Below are 22,249 nucleotides of genomic sequence, written 5' to 3'. Positions count from 1 at the left end.
TTAAACGAAAATATTCAAACCAAAATAAATAGGCTACTCTCTGATTATGTAATCCAAATGAAATGTGCATTTCTCTCTGGCGTTCATGGCGAGTCCGAATTGTCAACTTCATCTTTGCAGCGACACAGAAAACACCAGTTTATTACTAAACAATTAAATGTCTCCTTGCTAATTTAGACACATTCATAATCGTTACTTTAACCGGTTCTTTGTGGCAAGCTTTATGTGTGCGGTCATAACGCTTATTATCCATAGGCTATAGCCTATTTAAGTAGGCTAATTAAATTAATATAAAGGGGGGATTTGTCCACGAATGGCTTAAATGAACAACTACTAGTCGACTAGAAAAAATTATAATTAGTCGGAGGCAGCCCTTATTCCACATATTTTCGAACCAGCAGGCCATTCTGGGTTGAGCGAGCGACCCTGCGGAATGAGTGAGCGGAGCGGAATATGTTCAGCTCTCCGCTCACGAGCTCGGAACAAACCCGAACCTCACTGTCTGCTGAACTTGCACAGAAACATCAAAATAGACATAGCCAGCTTTTTTAAATTGTTGTTAAAACTAAACATTTAGACTATTTACAAATTATGAGCTTATTGACGATTTTTTATAATTCTTGACAAAATTAGAATAGCCTAGGCTGTATTCTTTTTTTTCCCAACGACGCAACGAAGAGCATTTACTACTTTCAGAAAATGCGGGTCAGGAAGCGGGTCGGGTACAATATTTTCTTTTTCTTTTTTTTGCGGTCCGAGTTGCGGGCTGGTTAGTTTAAAACGTCGGTCGGGTGCGGGTTGTTTATACATTGACCCGCGCATCACTGATAGGCATAGCATCGCTGCTGGTGGGAGGGGCCCCGTCGCCTTCTTTGCGGGGAGGCCTTAGAGATGTGCGGTACGCCACTGCACACACACACTTTTTTTCTACATTTCTAGGCTGCATGGCTAGGTTATCAAGTTTAGCCTATATCATTCACAGGCATAGGCTAATGTTAAACTGAAATGTACTGTAACGTCGGTGCCTATGCACTACGGCTCTGACGCTGATGCATGCTGGGATTCTGGGAGAACTTTGGGGTTGTTTCGTGTGTGTTATGCCTTATTTACTGTTTATGTGTTTTAGTGTAGCGTGATTACCCTTTTAATTCTACCCCGTGTGTGACCCTTCGTGTGTGGGTGGCTGCGTCCACCCCTGTGTGTGTAGAGTGTGTGTGTATTTGACTTTCCTATGTGTACTGTGTTTGTGCCATGTTCTGCTCCCAATCCTTGAAGACAGCTTGATTGAACAAATCATTGACAAATCATTGACTAAATCATACTTTTACTTGTATTCTAGACGCCTTGACTCAACGTCTTACAACGGCAAACAACTATGACCTCGCGCAAGCCATACAGAAGTGGCTGCGCTACGCCCCAGACCGAGCGGGAGGAGCTGGAAGACAGACGCAGCAGGAGTCAGCACGTTAAAAGGAAAAAAAAATGAAATAATACAATAAAAATTGTTTAATTTTTAAAGAATGCGTGGGTGTCATTTGTGCTAGTCTAGGTTATAGCCTAAAGGTATAGTTTCTATTTTCTATATTTTGCTAGCCCATCCTGGCTGTCGATAAAGCAGGATTATAGCCTACTAATAATGTTTTTAATATTATATTAAAATTACAGACCTTCAGATTAAACCTGTGGTATACTAAAACACCATTGAAGTTTTGTTGATAAGCTGGGATTTCAACATTGTTTCAATATCCATTGTAATCGAAATACCATTGAAATTCTGTTGATCTCTAGGTATGATTTAAACGTTGTTTCAATGATAATAGAGGGTGCAACATGATGAAGAATCAACATCAGAGTTCGACGTTGATTCAATTACTTTATCGTTGACAGCGGGATGTTGATTTAACATCGTTTCAATTACTATTTGCTATCTGGGTATTGCAGGAAGACTCAAAATGCATTAGGAACACAAATGTCTCTAAAGAGTTCCCTGCTGTTTGCACATTAAATTCTCATAGGCTACATTGCTTCTTTTCTTTGTTTTAAAGAGCAGACTTCATATCTATTTCTGGTCACGAGGAGACGACGAGCACATGAATCATTATGCTGTGCTGCTTATTTTTTAAACAGTAAAAACCTCATTCCGCGGCCAAAACAAAGCGTCTGTGGATGAGAGTCTGAAACAAGGACAGGTGAGATGTTGTTCTGCTTCACTTCACAGACGATAGAGATATTTTAGTATAACTAAATTTTAATATAAATTTAACAACAACATCAGCTCGTTCCGCGCGTCATTTCGCCATTTTACGTCATTGCAGATGCACATGTTCATGTCCTTTCAGTTTCGGTTTTCAGTACGATTGCGTGTTTATACATCTTCTCTCGATAAATTAGAAAAGGAATAAACCTCCCCTTTCAATCCGACCGAAATTTCATTTGGATCGAGCTCAATCGGATCGATTAAGGTGTGTATATGAAGGTTTTTCAGTCAGATTGAGCCATCAATCCCATTACTAACGGATTATTTGGTTGCATGTAAATGTAGCCGGAAGGATTTATGCCTTAATGTGTTTTTTAATTTTTAAACACTGGATTAAATTGAATTTTAAGGAACGTTAAAACAATTAGTAAACTAATGAAATTAGTAACAAGTAAAAATAATTTTAGAATGATAAAGTATTCATTATTAAACTTCAAATGTATAAATGTCCCCATTGTTCATAGTTATTTCCTGCAGTCATGGGATCACAGACCATTGAAGTGGCAGCTCTAGGAAGACCTCTGTATCCTGGTATGCTGTATGACTGCCGCAAGGATACCTTCATTCCAGGTGCTGTACAGTACCTACTAAAATACTTTTTACTCTCTTTTTCATTCAAATGTGAATCAACAATGTGGTAATTTAGAGATTTAAGATAAAGGACTCAACTATTAAATTAGTAGTCATTAATAGAGACATTTCTGGGCCCCCTACATTTTGTACAGATAAAATTTAACTCAATAAACATGCCCTGTATACTTTAAAAAAGATACTTAGCACCAGTGGCGGAGCCAGGAATTCTTCATAGGGGTGGCCAGGCAGGGGCCAGTAGTTACTTTGGGGTGGCACAAAAAAAAACATTATTTTGCAAACAAACATGGCACTTAATGTGTTGAGTTTAATAAAGACACGGAACTCTCATTACGGTAAAACGCAATGAACGTGCGTGACTCTTTTACTTTCGTTTTCAACAACGTAATTCTCTTCAGGGAAAACAAATCAAGGAAAACATATCAGGGCTCGACAATAACGCTTGTCCAGGACACGTGTGTTTTTTTTTGTTTTTTTTGAAGGGAAAAGTGAGAGAGAATTGTAGCCAATCCGGACAAATGCCCTGATTAAAACTAATTTTAATATAAAATAAAAAATAACTAGGGAATCACCGAAACCGTGAGGATGATTCTGTTTTATTATAATAATATATATTATAATAATATATTCCTACCTAATGTACTGACGGTAACAATGTTGCGCTGTTGAGGCTCGCGCAGTTATTTATAACATATTATAGTTAAGAAACAATATAGCCTAGGCTACACACGACCAGAGGACTGTTTTCCAGAATGCCATCAAGTCTGAAACTGAGACTGATTTCATAACCGTTCAATAAACAAATAGTTCAAATTAAGTCACTTACATTTCTGACGCAATGACTGTTTTTGTTATGTTTCAGCAGCGAAAATAGTCCCAAACAAAGATCACCGCAGAACCATCGCGCATCTCACAGCAACACTTGTTGCATTACTGAATGATTCAGCGTTTTGAACAAATCGGTTGAGTCAAAGAATCAATTACCCATTCATAAACTGCCTCATTCTGAATAAATCAGCCGATTGAACGAATCGTTTGAATGAATGACTCAATGACTCGCTCATTAAGACGGTCGCCTGCCGCCTCCTACTGGCGGTTTAGTTTCATAAAGTATCATCTTTTCAACATTCCTTATTTGTATATTTAAAATTATTTAAAATAGTCTAATTTAATACAGTTATAAATTTTCAATGTAAATGATTTAATTTGATTGGTAACAGCCTAGTGTCTTATTATTTTAATTGAATATATTGATCAAATTTAAGACTTTGAAATGAAAGATGGAGCAAACATTTAGAAAAAAAAAAGCCTTTTATAAAGGTACAAAAAATTATTCAGAGTGTTTTCAAACAGTGATGTAATGAAAAATTGACAATTTAAGTTTGAAGGGAGTAAAGTCTCTGTTTAGGCTATTAAGGAAATGTAATTTTGCCAAAACAACTTTTATTTTAAATAAATGTTCATTTTTTTAAATCAGCCTACTTCAGTGTGATATGTTACCATATTATCATGCTTAACACTGAGAATTTGAATAATTGTAATGTGATGATCAGATGCAGATATCTAAATCAAAGAATATAGGTGATTTGTGGGTGGATTATTTATTTTTAACAGTAGATTCTGGTGACTCAAAGTGCACCAGATTAATGCATTTATCTTTCAAATTTCAAAATTTTCTTCTGGGGGGGGCATGCCCCCGTACCCACCTAGGGGTACCGAGCTCCACCCACAAAAATGATGTGGGAAACACAATAGGCTATATGATGATCTATGAAAAATACTAATTTAATTACCTTATTATTGAAATACATTATTAGGATTTTACCACCTCCGCCTCATTTTGAGCCAGGAAAAACCCTGTTATCCAACCTTAAAATACTTTTTAAAGTATTGTAGGTGCCCAAATCACAATGATGTATAATGTACAATAGCTAGCCTACAAAACCATTTTTTATTCAAGTTTACCAAAATCCTGAGCGTCATAATTTTACTCACCCTCATGTTATTTAATGAAATAAAACTTAGGAAATTCACTTTGAAAACAGAATACATATCTCCCAATGATAATAAAAAGTTTCAAAAGGACCAGAAAATCATGTCAATTATGTACTGAAGTGAATTTTATTTCAAGTGCAAACTATGTAAATTCAGCAAACTTACAAGCTGTTTTCCAAATTACATGTCACTAGTTACACTAGTACAACAACCTACATTTGTTTGATTCTACGGTTATTGTGGTTTAAAGCAAAGAAATGTACAAATTCATCAAAGTTCAGAGACTTGGCTCTCCTGGACTCCACACTTAAGACACCTAGATTGCTCAGTCTCTCATCATTCATGGTTGAGCGCAGGTAACTCTTCACTAGTTTGAGAGTAGAGAAGCTGCGTTCACATGTAGCTGTACTCACGGGAATGGCAACAGCAATTTTGCACAATCTAAAGAGAAACTAGTGGGCTTCTGTATGCCAGCTTGCACTTTTCTCTCCAGAATTCTTTTCATTTGGTGAAGTTCATGTCTTAGGTCATCTATGTTGCATGAATATATAGAGGCAAATGAAAAAAGTTCTTCCTCATGACAAAACGTTGCACTATTGGGGTTCAGAGCTTAGATTCCCATCATAATTTCACAGTTTGGTTTTGAAAATCGTCTGTTTAACTCACTCAGCATATTGTCAATCACTGGGTAGAATATATTGGTCCGAAAAGTGTCTTTAGTACTTTCAGAACGGCCAGCTAATTGTGACATTGTGACATCTGGCTCGATTTCAATGTTGCATTGTTCAGCAGTGTTTAAGACATCTTTCCAGAGTCCTTCAAAGTAGGATTCATCCCTGTAACACTGAAAACGATGCATAAGAGCTTCAATTAGGTCCAGGGCTGAACCCAAATCAAGAGAAGGTGATTGAAGAATATCAGAGAGACATCTTGTGTCACCAAAAAGCTCAGTGAAGGTCACTAAAAGACCAATGAATTCCAGGTCCATTTGAGCAAGAAGTCCACGTGCATCAACGGTTCTATCTCCACTCTTTTCTTCAGATATTTCCTCTAGCAAACGAATTACAGCAGGTAATCGTTTGAGTACAGAAAGGCAAGCCATATGTTGACAAGCCCACCTTGTGTCACTTAATTTTTGCAGCTCTCTGGGTGGACTATCATACATTTCTTTTTGTATGTCAAGCCATTTGATATGAACATAGGATCCTGACATGAATGAATACAGTCTCTGCAAAATTGTAAAGAAACATTCAGCTTGGGGGACTGCTTTCACAGTGTCAACTAACACTAAATTAAGGCAATGGGCATTGCAATGTACATAAAATGCCTGCTTTGCCACCTCCTTAATACGAGACTGAACGCCAGAGTGCTTACCAACGTTACACTGTCAGTCCTGCAGCATCAAGGCGCTCTGCAGCTTCAAAATGTAAGAAGCTTTCCTTTACTGCTCCTTGGTAGTAATATCTTAACACCAAAGAGATCTGTTCTTTTTTTTTGGTATCTTTAGTTTCATCAGCCATAATCGCAAACACCTCACTTTCCTTGACTTCATTAATGATGGAGACACGCACCATTTCTGCCAATGTGTCCAAAATTTCATTCTGAATATGATGACTTGTGTATTTTGCGTTTTGAGGCCCCGCCAATTTCTTCTTAACAGTTGGGTCATGGTTGCCGATGAGATTTAATATTTCTAAAAAGTTTCCCTTGTTGTCAGCATCAGCTGTCTCCCTCAGACCCCTCTGGGATATATTCTGGGTTGCAGTTAACATCTAGCCTGGCTAACGTCAGACCAAGTCTCATTGAGACTTGGTCTGGGAACTACGTGCGCATTTTCTCGTATTTGAGGCGTGGTTTACGAATGCCCAGAGCCGTTTATTGGGCGCTATGAATGTCTATCAAATGCGCCTGTATGTAGCTCATAGCCAATCGCTTCAATTATACCAGATGACGTATGTAGAGTGAGAGAAATTCGACGAGGAAAAAGACGATGGGTCAAAGATTTATTTGTACACGATGGCGTTTAGCGAATATTACCGTTTGTGAAAGATAAACATGAGGGTAGAAGGTAACGTCGAGTCTGATATAAACAAACTGCTTCGGTGTCGTCATCATCTTGCTGCTCCCTCCCCGTTCTGTGATTGGTTCCCTTTTTCAGGGGAAAAATTGTCCCATGGTGTCCAGACTGCCTAGCAGCGTGAATAGAATCACGCTGCGAGCAAGGCAGTATGGGGAAACCCAGGCTAGTTAACATCAAGACTTCTGCTACAGTTTTTATGTATGTTCGATTTTCCTCTATTTGCTTTTTGTGCTCTTTATTTAATATAGACTTTAAAGACGAATCAGTCTTTTTTCTTATTTCAAATTCCTTCCAAGCCATCATTGCATTTATGTGTGCCTCAGACTTTGCATGTCCAGCGAATCCACCATCTCTGAATGTTGCCTTTTTCCAATTCTTATATCCCACAACAGATGTAAAGACTGAATCTGTGTTTAGAAGGCCAAAGTTTCTACAAGCGAAACAGTACACTGAGTCCTGGCACTGGGAGTATTCTATCCATGGGTGTAAATTGTACCATGAGGCTTGAAAGTGTCTTTGTCTGTCACCCTGGAGAGTCCTGGGAAATACTTTAAGGTGTGGCTGGACTGGACAATCAGCTCTTGATGTGGAAATGTCTAGAACAAGAAATAAATGGTGACAGAACAATAATTAGCTATATAAATTATTTTACACATTAGAAAAAAAGACCTTCTTTAATAAACCTGAAAATAAGACTCATTTCATTTCAAACACTTTATTTATCCCCAAGGGGCAAACAATATAAGCTCCTTAAAAACATCATACATTAATAAATAACACAATGTGCACGAAATACATATTAATTATAATCCACTACAAGTGGATACCTGAAAAACAACTAGTCCATACCATATATAAGAATAAATAAATATGTAAATAACAATGTACAAAAATATATGGTATATATGTGTATATATATATATATACTTTCACGCTTATAATCAAAGTATGTGTGATAGGTAGTTTACCTGGAGGTCCTATTGGGTCAGCGTGGTTAGTTGGCTCCTCTTCATTCTCAAAGTCTGTCTCCTGAACTGTCTGAGAAAGTGCTAGAAAACAAAAATCAGTCTCAGTTTGGTTTCATACGCTTTAAAAAGTTTAATATTATTGATTTCTATATCGCTTGTATTAAAACGTATAGCACCAGTAAAGTAGTCAAGTGTGTGAGTGGAGGTATACCTAACATTTCTCCTGGGCTTGTGTTCTCTGGAAATTCTTCTCCCTCACTCTCTGGGTCAGTGTGTTCTTTCTCTCTTTCATCCTGCCTATTATTCTCCTGTGTCTTAGAGTCACTTGGCTGCTTCTTGCTACTCTTCCTGAAGAAGGATGCTATATCTGCTGCCTTTCTCTTCATTTTCCACACATTTCACTGACTGACTGACTGACTGACTGACTGACATAAATACACATCAAAACATAAGCAAAACATATCAACATTAACATGTTTGAAAAAAAGCAAAAAATTTTTTTATTATTATTGAGCAAAGATTAGATATTTTTGTTGTAGGTACCTAATTTTATCTTATCTTGACTTTATCAAGAACTCAGCGCGTGACGACGCAAATGATGCGAGTGCAACGGTTATTCACATCCATCTAACGTTAGCGTGTTTACATAGAAAAGTGACGTTACTGTACATAAAATCGACTTAGAAGCTAGTAATTATATTGGTATGTTGAATCACATTAAATGTTTTATGATAAAAACATACATTTCCCTATATATTCAGAGATAACATAAACATAGTTCTGAGCATCCGAGTCAGCTAGGTTAATATGAAGCTAGCTAACTGCTCCCTACGTTAATGTTACCTGTTTGTTACACAGGAGGACAATGATAAAACTTCACTGACACAAATAGTTGAATGGAACTAAAATAATAATTTATCTGACTTTAATAACTCACCTGAAAAGATGTGTTTGTGTACTCAGACACGAGTTGAACCAGACACAAAAGCGAAGCTTCACTCCTCGTCTCTCTCAGTCCTCGACTTTTTACAAATGCTGGAAAAAAACGCGCGCTACGGAAACTCTCGCGATAGTACACCTGTAAGTGACAAGTGATTCAACTGTCGCGATAATTTCGCAGTCCGAACGTAAACGTTTTACCATGATCGATCAAGGTCATTTTGATCAAAATCTAAGAAACTATTATTATTATTATTTATAATAGATCGCAATTACGATCGGGGTGGCCAGTGGGGTGGCCGTGATTATTTCCATGGTGGCCATGGCCACCCCTGGCCACCCCCTAGCTCCGCCCCTGCTTAGCACATTGCATAGTTAAAATGTCTAAAGATGAGTACAAAGCCTACAAAAACAAGAAAAAAATATAGAAATATGTACTTGTTTACATAAAAGGGAGAACATTTATTATCTCAATGCAAGCACAACAGAACATAATGTACACATGTTGACATATACTTTAGATGAACAAGCTTTAGCTGGGTCAAACTGCTCAATCAGGAAACATCAGCTAGAACTCACCCATAATTAAATCATTCCAGGGATAAAACTAGCTAGGCCAAAAGGGCTCAAAATCAAGACACACCAGGAGTAATGCCAGGTAGAGGTCTGCATTCCCGCGGCTGTCCCGCGGGATCCGCGGGACCCGACCAGATATTTTGCGCCGCGGGATTAAATTTCCGACTAAAAAACGGTAGCGGTCGGTAACTCTGGTGTAATTTGAACGGGAGCGGTCGGTCATTCAATATCACGTTCCCGACGCCGACGTTCTTTCAGAACAGCATATCTTCGCTTTACCTAATCTTAATCTTATCGACCACCCGGTATAGGCTACAGTCTGCCCTGCACTTAGGACCGTTATGCATGCGCTACACGCACGGACCAGTAACGGTTCTTTCTGTCATGCATTGATTGTATTTGCTGGATCTGTGCCCGCGCGAGGCATGTGCATAACGGTCCGACTCCTCAGGGCAGACTGTATGTGATAAACGGCCCTCAAAAGAAAAAAATGGCAGAACAAAGTGTGGAGCAAAGATGCGCTGTCCTTGAAGGACGTTCAACTTGGACTGGACAATGGTCAGTTTACTGCTAAGAAACCCACGTCAGGCAAGTCTAATGTATGGGAGTCTTTTTCATGCATCATAGACGCAGATGGGAAGAAAAATACCCTTTGCGGCTTGCGCATTGTGATAAAATGCCTAAAAGTGTTCCCGTTCAGCAGTCACAAGTACGAATAAAAATAATAGCCTACACTTTTGTATATTGACAAGGCGAATCAAATAATAATAAAAACAATGTTTGTGCAGACTACATTTTTATTTTCTCTGTGAAAATGTACATGTGAAATTCTGCGAGATCTATATTAAGCGGGATGGTCGGGTCGGGAAGAAAATTATTCTAAGCAGACAGCGGGTGAACAAATAGTGTATATATAGCGGGAACGGGTGGGTGCGGGATATAACCCAGCGGGAGCGGGCGGGAGCGGGACTTAAAAAACAGTCCCGCGCAGACCTCTAATGCCAGGCCTAAACCAGTCCAGGACTAAACAAGTACTGAACCAGACATCAACTGTTTGTTATCCAGGTCTAACAAAGTTATGTTCAACATCACTTTACAATGGCCCAGCGGCGTGCCTTTCTGCTGGCAAAATCATGTATCAAATCATCAAAGTTCAGCCTTCTTGCCAGTTTGCTTTCAATGGATAGTATGGCAAGGTGACAAAGTCTATCCTGCAACATGGCAGACCTCAGATCATTTTTGATCAGTTTCAGCTTACTGAATGCTCTCTCGCCACCAGCAACGGTCACAGGCAGTGTGCAAAATATTCGCAAAACTATGCAGACCTGTCCAAAAATACTCTGCAGCTGCATCTTGTAAATGCTGTTGAGCAGATCAATTGGTGACAGACACCCTGGGAAAGTGGCCCTATATACAGAGTTGAGGTGTCTGACTTCATCTTCAAATTCACAAGTCAGATCAGTGTTGTATTTTGAAATCAATGGCTGGCATACAGAATGGATTTGATCATCACGTAACTGACCCATTCTTACAACTACAGAAAACTGATCCAAGATCTCAGCTGTTGTGGCAAACCTGGTACTTTTAAATCATTGATTATGTGGTCCATCATTAGTAGGAGGACGAGGTGCAGACAATAAAGCTGACTCTGCGTCTGTATAAGTCAAACACACACACGTAATAACCATATTATTTTTATTGGCCTATTTAGTTTTCTTAATATAAAATATTAAAATATCTATTTTGTAAACTCCTTATAGCCAATGGTTACTACAGACACATGTTTTATTCAATTTTATAGTATTTTTTCTGGGGCATTTTATTCATATTAAGAACGTCAAGTAGCAGCAGCACTGTCACGGCTGAGACAGGGACGGGGGGGACGGGGGGGAAGGAGGACGTGGGTGTGCAGCATCTGTGTCTACGAGACATGATAACTCGGAGACAGCAGAGATGTTATTGTTGGATGTAAATCATAATTCAGTCATTATTTTTCTAAGCTAGCTAGATAAAAGCAGGTCATGTAGCAACAAAAATAAGTAACTATGAAAGTTTTGGAATACAGGAATAGGGCAAGCTACCTTTCTTTTTGAAAAACTGTGTGGCATACTGTCGACTTCGACGTTCTCTGTCTTCTCTTTCCTTCTTTTTTTTCCGTTTTTGATGCCCTAACTGTGACATGTGACATGCCTGCGTGTGTCACTGTCTGCGCTGCATCATAGCAAGTGCAATAAGCAAGAGACGCTACACTAGCGATCGTAGCTCAGACAGCGCAGGTGGAATGAACCATTGTGAGGAGGAGGGGTGTGACTGAAACAGTAAATACATTATTTGTTTTATAAATTTTAAATCTATGGTCAAAACGGACAAAATACACATTTAGTGCATGAGGGGCCCTAGCACATTTAATGTATGTATAAAAAAGAGAAAAGAAATAAGAAAAGAAAAAGGGGGTCTGCTCTTCTGGGCCCTAAATCAGCCTGGGCCCTTAGAATCGTCCTAACCTTCCACCCCTTTACGGCGCCCTTGCTTAGAGATACAAAATCGGCATGATGACTTGAACAGTACATTGCAACATCACACGTTAATATTCTGCATTGACATTATTATATGAGAACTGAACTGAGCTGGACGAAGACATCACTTTTTTCCCCAGAGCGGCAATATTGAACTTACTTAAGCTGGATGATGGTGCTATTTTCTTCTAGAAACAAAATTTGTTGCATTATTTTCCTGTTATCACTGTAAAGCTGAAACAATCTGTATTGTAAAAAGTGCTATATAAATAAAGGCGACTTGACTTGACTTGTTAAAGCCATGTCTCATTTCAGGTGTTACTCTGTGGGATAAGAAATCATTGAGAGAAGATTTGGACACCCATCCACAGCCCATGACAGATTTGAAGTTCAGTAGCTCCGACTCTCTCTCCAGTAAGTCCAGTCTCCTGAATGTGAGTGCTTCCCTGAAGGCCAGCTTCTTGGGAGGGCTGGTGGAGGTGGGAGGATCTGCCAAGTTCCTGCGTGACACCAAATCCTCAAACCAACAGTCCAGAGTTACAATGAATTACAGTGAAACCACAAGATTCGAACAGCTCACTATGAGCCATCTGGGTCAGATCACCTACCCTCAGGTCTTTGACCAGAAAACTGCCACTCATGTGGTCACGGCTGTACTGTACGGAGCTCAGGCCGTCATGGTGTTTGATCGGACATTTTCAGAAGAAGAAGAAAAGCAGGAGATTGAGGGAGAACTGAATGTCATGGTTAAAAAGATTCCTCTATTTTCTATTGACGGGAAAGGAGCTTTAGAAATGACAGAAGGTCATAAGAATAGGGCTGAGAGCATCACCTGCACATTTTATGGTGACTTCCACCTTGATCAGAACCCCACCACTTACATGGAGGCCCTAGATGTGTACATGGAGTTCCCCAAAATACTGAAGGAGAAACCAGAGAATGCAGTTCCAGTAAAAGTCTGGCTCTATCCTCTTTCTCTACTGGATACAAAAGCTGCTCAGTTGGAGAGAGAAATTACCACACGTCTGGTTTCCAACACTGAAGATATAATAGAGGGGCTGGGAGAAGTACAGAGGACATGCAACGACTTCTCCAGAAAAACACTGGTAAATGTTTTCAAAGACATCAAAGAGAGGCTCCGTTTATTTCAGGGCTCTCTTAACATTTACAAAACGGTGCTCCTGAAAGAAGTGGCCAAGGTCTTGCCTGCTATACGAGGAGGAGAGATGGAGCAAAAGTCATTGGAAGACATCCTGAAGATCCACTACAGCTCCCCCTTTAATGCTGACATGCTTAACCAGTGGTTAGATCATGCAAAGGCTGAAGTTAACCTCTTGAGTTCTCACACCGAGATACTGAAGGGAATCAATACTGTTGACTCAAACCGTCTCAACGCCATCCTCTTTAATCCTAATATTGATGTTGTGGTGTGCTTGACCTTCACATCTCTGAAGTATGAAGACCCAGATCTCTCAACCCTGAAGAAGTTTCTGGAATCCGACGATTTTAAAGAGCTAGATGTGGGAATGAAACACAATTCTAGCACGTTAGCATCTGTCAGAAAGTGGTTCAACGATCCTGATGTCACCTCAAAGATGAGAGAGAACTTATCTCTTTTCAGCAGTTTTTCAGAGGCTAATAAAAATGAGAAGAGATATCGATTCATTATTTCTGCCATCTCTGATCCCTCCAGTCCTGGCTCCTCTATCTATCTGTATGAAACAGGGAAGCTGACAGACACACAGTTCCAGCCCGTGTCGAAGCCTCCTCCACCAGAAGTGAAGCAGGTCCTGGAGGACAGTGTGACCCTGAAACTGCAGAAGTCCCCAACTGGAGAAACTGTGCAGTTCAGAGTGGAGTACCAGCAGGAGAAAGCAGATTCTGGCGCTGAGGAACAGTGGATTATCATAAACACATCTGATGAAGACTTTACTCTGACTGGATTGGAGTCTGGAAAGCAGTACTCGATCCGCTACAGGATAGTGGGTAAAGTGGGAGTAAGTGAAGCCAGTGACACTATCGGCCCCATACCTTCTTCAGGTGAGTGTCATATGCACATTTCTTTGCATTAATCTTTATCTTAAAATATATCTATATCTATATATATGTATATATACAGTATATGTGTGTGTGTATGTGTGTGTATATGTATATGTGTATATATACATTGAGGAAAATAAGTATTTGAACACCCTGCTATTTTGCAAGTTCTCCCACTTGGAAATCATGGAGGGGTCTGAAATTGTCATTGTAGGTGCCTGTCCACTGTGAGAGACATAATCTAAAAAAAAAAAAATTCCAGAAATCTATATATATATTTGAAAACCAATCGGACATTTAAAAATATAGCTGACATAAAAATAAAATTAATAAACAATAACAATAATGATCAACTTAAATCAACTTAACACACAAAAGTTGTTGACTCTTAAGCCCACTGTAGAAAGACCTCAGTCATCCCTGAAGACAAAATGATTGATTAATATAAAAAAATATATTTAAGAAATGCAAATCTCATTATTTATATTCTTTAATAATCATCATTATTAATTACTCTTAATAAATGCAAAGCATACAGAAGTTCATTGTAAAGGAAGTAATTGAACTAACCACAGGAAAATAAAATCTATAAATTAAGTTATGACAACAAATTCAAGCTTCAGTGTAGCGTGATCTCATGAGAATACGTGTGTATTTTTACGTAAAGTGTAGTACTACTACACGTACATTTATTTACGTTTTAATACACAGAAAAATTTATAATACTGACGTATTTATAGCACTAAAACGTAAAATATTTACGTATTAACAACTGATATACAAATTTGTACGTATTCTATTTATGAATATTAAAATAGTGGCATTAATGTTTTGACTCTATTGCATTTAATTGTCTTATCAATTACGTTTTCAGTCGCATTTATTAATTGCAGTTTACTCATTTACTTAAGAAATAATAACATTTCGCTCTGTTTGTGACTTCTGCTGCAAACTCATTTCAGAGGATTATGACATGATGTTAAACAAAACTACACTTTAAAACCGTAAAATGAATAACATTTCTTTAATCGTTTAACCATTTTGTAATATTTAGTTTGTTTGCCGTGAGACACAAAAGGCGTTTTCTCCTATAGAACAACAGTTGACAATACATTGATATACATGATGAACGCTCTGTGTTTATTATAAACAGTGACATGTAAGACTAGTCTTAAATATTAGTTCACCATAAAATGGTGTAGGCTATTATTCGCACATTATCACTTAACTTTTGCTACTTGACCAGGGAGAAAGGATCATTATGAAATTAATATTAGCCACAGAAGAGGAGCAGTTTTTGTAATTAATACTGGCCCACAGACTACAGGAAGAGACAACTAAATAAGTATGAATTTTGAGTGAATTTTCCCTTAGTCTATCCACACATGAAAATTGAACAACTATTAAAGGGATCACTGCATCACTGTCTTTACTGGGTGCAGGGCTGATGCAGCTAGAGTTCTATGAATACAGATGTCCCAAAAATAATCTTGCTAGGGGGGTTCGGGGGCATGTGCCCCCCTCGAGAAAATTTTGATTTTCCCGATCTCAACATGTGCATTTTAAGGTGTTTTGAGGGCCAAAAAAATGGACAACAGTAGCTTTAAAAGCATGTCAGTGGTTAGTAGCATGGAGTTTTTTTTTATCAGAAAACATATTTTTGTCACAATGAATGATCCACACTACAAAATGGAAATGCATAATGTTTATGCTTATTGTTGACAATACACAAATCACATATTCGAAACGGGAATGGCCTTAAGAAATTATTCAAGGATTATTTTGCATAGATGTTACATTTTAAACAAACGCAAATGCAATATCATATGCTATATAAGTGACACTGACATAGGAGGTTACATTGGCTAAAGTTGTTTGGATGCACATTGTTTTATAACAAGGAGAGACAAAGTTGTGCATTACAATGCAGACATGACAATAATTTGCACATCTGCCGCACTTACAAGAGCAATCAACTTAATGCATGCCAGGTATAGCCTATCAAAAAAAATAAAATAAAAATAAGGTATAGCCTATCGAGCATGGCACGCAATCAGTGCACTTGTAAATGAGAGCCTGCAGTATGAATGACCGATCGTGATGTGACAATATCAGCCTGCATTTTGTTCGTAGATTTAGTCACACAAACAGCCCAAGCAGCTTGTGACAGAACAGAAACTGACTGAATGACACTTTAGTTTAAGTAGAAAATCTCAAATGAAGATCGTGGAACTCCAGCGCACTAGGTGTTTTCAGATCATCCGCGCTTCTTCAGCAGCGTAGAAAGCGCGCGCATGGTTGCCAGATACTATTGAAAATACAGAGTAGAAAACGTGTTCTTTTAACAGAAAACCACTGACTGGGGTTTAAATTATTGAAATCTGGCAACCTTAAGCATGGGTTAATCGGGGGGGTCGAGCCCCCCCGGACCCCCCCGTATTTCGCACACTGGTTTCCCCTTATCTCCACAAATGACAACGAACTTTCGCAAAAAACACGCTTCTTTAAGTAGCCTACTGTTGCTATGTCCAACAAGCCACACTCTCTCTCATTTTTAAGGAATTCAAATAATAAATAGACACACCGTTTCGTGACTCTTTACTGTCCAAGCAGGACGTGAACTGATCGATTATCTCTTCTAGTTACAGCACATGAATGAATATCAGGATATGTTGTTTAAAGGTGCTCTAAGTGATGCGACGCGTTTTTTAGGCCAAAACATTTTTTGTCACATACAGCAAACATGTCCTCACTATCCGCTAGCTGCCTGTCCCCTGAACACACTGTAAAAAAACGCGGTCTCTCTAGACACCACAGGCTCCACAAACGGCAACAAAAACAGACTGGGCTCACCCGCACCACGAAACATAATAAACAGTGTTCCAGCCAATAACCAACAAGAAGTATTGTAGGGTGGGGTTTGGGGGGTTAGTGCGCGTGCACGTGAAGGGTGTGTGGAGGAGAGAGAAGCATGAAGAGGGAAGTTTGAATTATGGCCGACACACGACCAAAGAGACGACGTTCCGATGAACAAATTGCAAAGAAGAGGGACAAGGATAAGTGACAAGGATAAGGAACGCTCGAAGTCCCGAATTTACATCGGAAAAACCTTCGAAAGGTGGGAGAACTCCGCCGGCAGAAGGGCTTCCAATCCGACATAGTTGCTCTGTTTTTGCAGAACAGGTAAATCCATTTTTCTTTCTAAACTGACGTTCATGTTCGCCAAACCAACACAAGGATGTAATTAGCTAGATCTATGCAGTCAGTGTTAACTTTGGTGAATACAACATGTTTCTAGCAGCGATCAATCTCTATTGTAAATGATCAAGCAAATTCACAACAGACAATTTGTGTGAATGATTGTTTTCATCCACTGTTTGTTATGAATTTGAATGTTCATTTATAACGTTAGGCTATTGACAACTTTGACTAAATTTGTTCACGACGCCGCCGTTGTTTATGCTCACTGGGAAACGTGAAGCTAACGTTATCTTGCTATTATTGCGTTCATGTATGGGAGCTATAGTAATAACCTCAGGTGGCGAAACGATTTTAAGATAATGTTTCTCTTTTTCTGCATTCTGTTCTGCAGTATATAAAAGCATTTATCTAACTTGGCGACATTACACATTGAATGAAGTATCAGTAAAACTTAACTTTGTTTGTAGTGACTATTTTGACTTTCCTTTATGTCGGAAGGGAGGGGAGGAGGCGGGATGAGGAGGAGGGAGGGTCTAGCTGGCCTCCGTTTTGTTTGACAACAATTCAAATGTCAACAAGAAGTAACGACTCCCGGGATCGCTTAGAGCAGAGGTCCCCAACCCCCGGGCCGCGGACCGGTACCGGTCCGTGGGACATTTGGTACCGGGCCTCACAGAAAGAATAGGCTATATAACTTAACGTATTTTCCGGACTATAAATCGTTCCGGAGTATATGTCGCATCAGTAAAAAAATGCGTCATGAAGAAGAAAAAACATAATATAGCCTAAGTCGCACTGGACTATAAGTCGCATTAATTTAGAAATGTAGCCTATTTCACGAAAAAAAATATATATATAAAAAAAAGAATAATAATAATTGTTCGGATGGGACTGTTCACCCTTACGGACGTGCAGCGCTCTGAAAGCGGCACAAAAAGACTGCTTTAAAACTTTCACAGAGACCTCAGAGTCAGACAGAAAGCAAAAAGCCTGTCTTTAAATTGTATTTCGTTTTGTATTAATTGTATCTTAATTTTAATCAATGTTTCATCACCCAATTGCCAGGATTTAATAAGAAGTAGGCCTAAATATAATAGAAAATATTTAATCAGGACACGGAGGCGCGGGCGCGTGAACTGGAGCTGATCTCATAAATTAACCGAAATTCAGCGTATAAGGTAGCCTACTTGCCTCACAGACCTGAGACATAGAAAGCTTGAAATGTCTAATTTTAAACAGAACAATTCAAAACAAAAGAAAACTGACTGTTCTCTACTTATGTAATTCGTATATGTGCATTTCTCTCGGGCGCGTTCAGGCATACTGCGAAGATCGAGTCAGCATTGTCAACTTCATCTTTGCACAGAAAACACTTGTTTAAACAATTAAAATGTCTCCTGCTATATTTTACATATTCATAATCATTCATTTTGGTTCTTAAAATCGGTTCTTTGTGACAGCTTTTAGGTGCTTTATTGGCAGCGCCACCTTACATCGCATCAGCACCGTAAACATGGAGATTTTTTTCTTTTGGGGGGCTTTTTGTTTGTGTTCAGGCTTTCTCAGTTGTCTTTAGACGCGATATTACGAGTACCCTGCTAATAAAATTGCAAGTAAGCCTACACATTGGATTCACGTTTATCCTATATTTAATTGTTTTTTATATATTTTTTATATTTTGTTGTATTTATCCGCCGCACCTTAAAGGCCAGTCCGTGGAAATATTGTCTGATATTAAACCGGTCCGTGGCGCAAAAAAGGTTGGGGACCGCTGGCTTAGAGCACCTTTAAGTGTGATGTCAAAAACCATGGGAGAATTGAAAGAGAAACTCTGGCTCTATGTTAATTCTCTTCCGGCTTTTATGACTATTGTGCCAAAATACTACAACTCTAAAATTAAACATTATATATGACAAATTACAAATATTATTTATGTTAGTTAAATCAGCCCAAATGTTTACAACTACATTCTTTTGTGTTGGTCAAGAGACTCCTAGTGGTGAATAGTACATGATTGCTTCATAATAGGCTATCTGTGGATATGTTGACAAGAAACAATGGCAAACACAAATTTTAACATGATCATTTGTGTAAATCAATATTTACTATTTGGAATAAAAAGGTATAGGCTACATAAGCAAGGTAAAATCACTTAATTGCTAATAAAATACAATTGAAGATCAGTGGGGGAAAATAATAAAGAACGAATAAGTGTGGAATGTGCTGGAAACCCCCTTGCAGCAGACGCAGACGAGACGTTCTGCAGACGAACGAGTGATGTGGCAGATGCAGACGAGACGTTCGGCAGACGCAGACGTCACGTTCGGCAGACGAACGAGTGATGTGGCAAACGCAGACGAGACGGAAACGAGACGTTCTGCAGACGCAGACGTCACGTTCATTGAGACGAGTGTGTGCTACAAAGTCATATTAAAGAGCCGATCGGAACGCCATACTCCGTCTTCAGTTCTGTCTTTGCTCTCTCCCTCCCCTTCAAAATCAACTGATCCTAAAGGTCGGAAGACCGAATCCATGTTTCACGTGTTTCACGTGGTGCATTCGGAGAATATTTTTGCTGAATTAGCACTGGGTGTGAATTGTAGTAAAAAAAAAGTTGCCTTATCTTCTCTTACAACTTGTGACAAGCATTCCGCACATGCAGCTGACATAGGCCTAACTTTAAATAAACGCCAAAAAAAAAAAAAATTCTATCCAGTTTGAAGTGTTTGTGTGTGTGTTGACAAATCTGTCGTGACCTTTCAAAATCTTTCCCACACAACACGTCCGCTAAAGTCCGATTCGCGACCCAATGACTCATATGAGCCGATTCATTATAATGAATGGTTAAAGCAATTGGTCTGCCCGTCAGTGTCTAAATACCTGTCAACCCTCCCGTTTATCCCGGGATTCTCCCGTATTTTACATTGCTATCCCGCTATCATCCCGTTTAAATATTCTCCCGTATTTTTAATCTTTCTATAAAAAAATCGCGCGAAGAAAAAGAAGAACAGCAACAGCAGCATCCGAGGATGGACGAACATGAGAGAGAGGGCATTAACACACGCAATTATGTCAAAATGTCCGTTTTGTCGTCGAGTATCCTCATAAGAGCAGTCTGAGCAGTATTAAATTAGTTAAATAAAGTCGTAAATGAAAGCAAAGAGTTGTGAGAGAATGAGACGCGTGTGAGATCCGTGTCTCTGTCAGCGGCTGGTTTTAAAGAGACAGTAGCCAATAAAGTTTTCTGTCAGTATAAAGTTAATCAAAGAACAAAGGTAACAGAGAAAAACACTCACTGCTCTTGACTAAAGATCTTTTTTAAATTTAATAAGGATTAATCTATGTATTTTTAAAATGTATGCAGTGCAAACTGTTTGTTAACTTCAATTTCTGTATATTTTGCCTACCTGTTAGACAAATATTTAAAATATACTGTCTTATAAATATACTACATTAATTTGGAGATTAATTGTGAAATTATTACATTATAAAAAATTTTTTAAAGTATGTTTTTTTTTTATGCCGATTAATCGTGATTAAATAATGTAGTTAATTGTTGCAATCGATAAAAATAAATAAAGAAACATGAATAAGTCTTATTTATGTTTATTTTAATTGAATATTATGTATTTATTTATGTTGATATCTGCGCAATTAATGTGTATTTAGCCTGCCTGCCTCTGCAGCCCCAAGTGCAGACTGGAGTGAGATGAAACTAGATCAAAGCACAAATCAAGCTGTTGCTAGCTAGCTGCTAATTTTATATGGTAAAAAATTACACTATTAATTTAAATAATAAAAAACGCATTATACGTTTTTAATGCTACTTTTTAATTTATATGATTATACTAAAATAATTATCAGGTCTATCAAAAAAGGATTTTATCTTTCAAAACAATGAAAGCCAGTCATGGAAAAAATCACAGCTTTTTTTGCAAAGAGGGCAAGAAAGGATGACAGTGAGAGTGACAGGTAATATCTGTGTCTGATAATTGCATATTGATCATGTGGGTGCTAGGGTAATCTTTGCTGTGTGTGGATGACCATGTCGGTCAACCACCACCGAAGACCTATTTTGACCGAGGAAAAACCCTGGTATATGCACTGCCTCTGCACCCAAGTTGGCCGTGGCATCCCAGTCCCTCTCCTATGCAGTTGGCATTAGTGCTGGGCAAGTGTGGAGCTTGGGTCCTTGGGATTGTGCCTCTCCGCTGTCTGCCGTCACCCTTTCGCCTTGAATTTCTTGCCTCTGGCTGGTTCAGCACTACATGTCTTGCTTTTTTAATGCATCACATATTAGATGAGATACATACACATTGATTGGGAGCTTAAACAAGTGGTAAGAGAAAAAAAAAAAAGTATATATATATATATATATATATATATATATATATATATATATATATATATATTAAATCACATACACATTCACATACATATTTATAAATATATAAAATTTATGTGATTTAAATCACATAAATCACAAGGACAAGTGTAGCATGGGCGTGAGCTGGTTCCACGCTGCATGACTCACTTTTTTATTGCAACACTCTAGCAAACATACATATATGCCCATCACGAAAAAAATAATAAAATTTAGGGTAAGCATGGCATGTGTGTGGCGGCCGGAGGTTGGGAGTGTTCTTGGGGGGGTGGGGGGCGCAGCTCCTCTTCTTGGTGGACCATTGTAGTGTGGCGTGGGCGGGGGTCTGGCTTATGCCGTGGCCAAGGAGGGATCAGAGGCAGCCTTTTAATACCATATTAGTAATAGCCTTACTATTGTTAGTGTTATTGTTATTATTATTAGGGGCCAAGCACTGAAGGTGCAGAGGCACCTATTGTATCTGTTCCCGTTCTTCTTATTATTATTCTTCCGCCATGGCAGTCTATGGCAGCCCATAGAAGCGTTTGCGGGAAAGTTGTAACGGTTTGACATTCTGATAGAGGACAGTCCCAACATTAAATACACCAATTTTGGTGTGTCTAACTCATTCCCTCTACCGCCACCACCTGTCCAAAATTTCACTCATATTATGCTAATAACTTTGAACCGTAAGGCCTATCAACAAAATTATTTGTTCTTCTG

At 38.7% G+C, this 22,249-nt stretch overlaps 3 protein-coding genes across 3 annotated transcripts in view; 2 read left to right on the top strand and 1 right to left on the bottom strand.

The window, feature by feature from the left end:
• The window catches only part of LOC311289564 (uncharacterized protein), a 401,792-nt gene that overhangs the window by 104,538 nt on the left and 275,005 nt on the right, over positions 1-22,249 (top strand). The window lies entirely within an intron of this gene.
• The window catches only part of LOC311289572 (period circadian protein homolog 3-like), a 293,734-nt gene that overhangs the window by 166,353 nt on the left and 105,132 nt on the right, over positions 1-22,249 (bottom strand). The gene's annotated exons all lie outside the window — the stretch shown is intronic.
• Positions 2,355-22,249, top strand: part of LOC311288931 (uncharacterized protein) — a 46,657-nt gene continuing 26,762 nt past the window's right edge. Inside the window, exons 1-3 of the mRNA XM_084406613.1 lie at positions 2,355-2,462; positions 2,722-2,827; positions 12,238-13,962. Of these exons, the coding sequence (XP_084262739.1) occupies positions 2,737-2,827; positions 12,238-13,962 (1,816 nt within the window). The 5' untranslated portion in view covers positions 2,355-2,462; positions 2,722-2,736. The remainder of the gene's footprint in view (positions 2,463-2,721; positions 2,828-12,237; positions 13,963-22,249) is intronic.

The sequence above is a fragment of the Rutilus rutilus genome, assembly GCF_951802725.1.
Source record: "Rutilus rutilus genome assembly, chromosome: 4".
Lineage (NCBI taxonomy): Eukaryota > Metazoa > Chordata > Actinopteri > Cypriniformes > Leuciscidae > Rutilus > Rutilus rutilus.
Note: the sequence above shows the minus strand (reverse complement) of the source record. Positions and strands in the feature narration are given on the sequence as shown.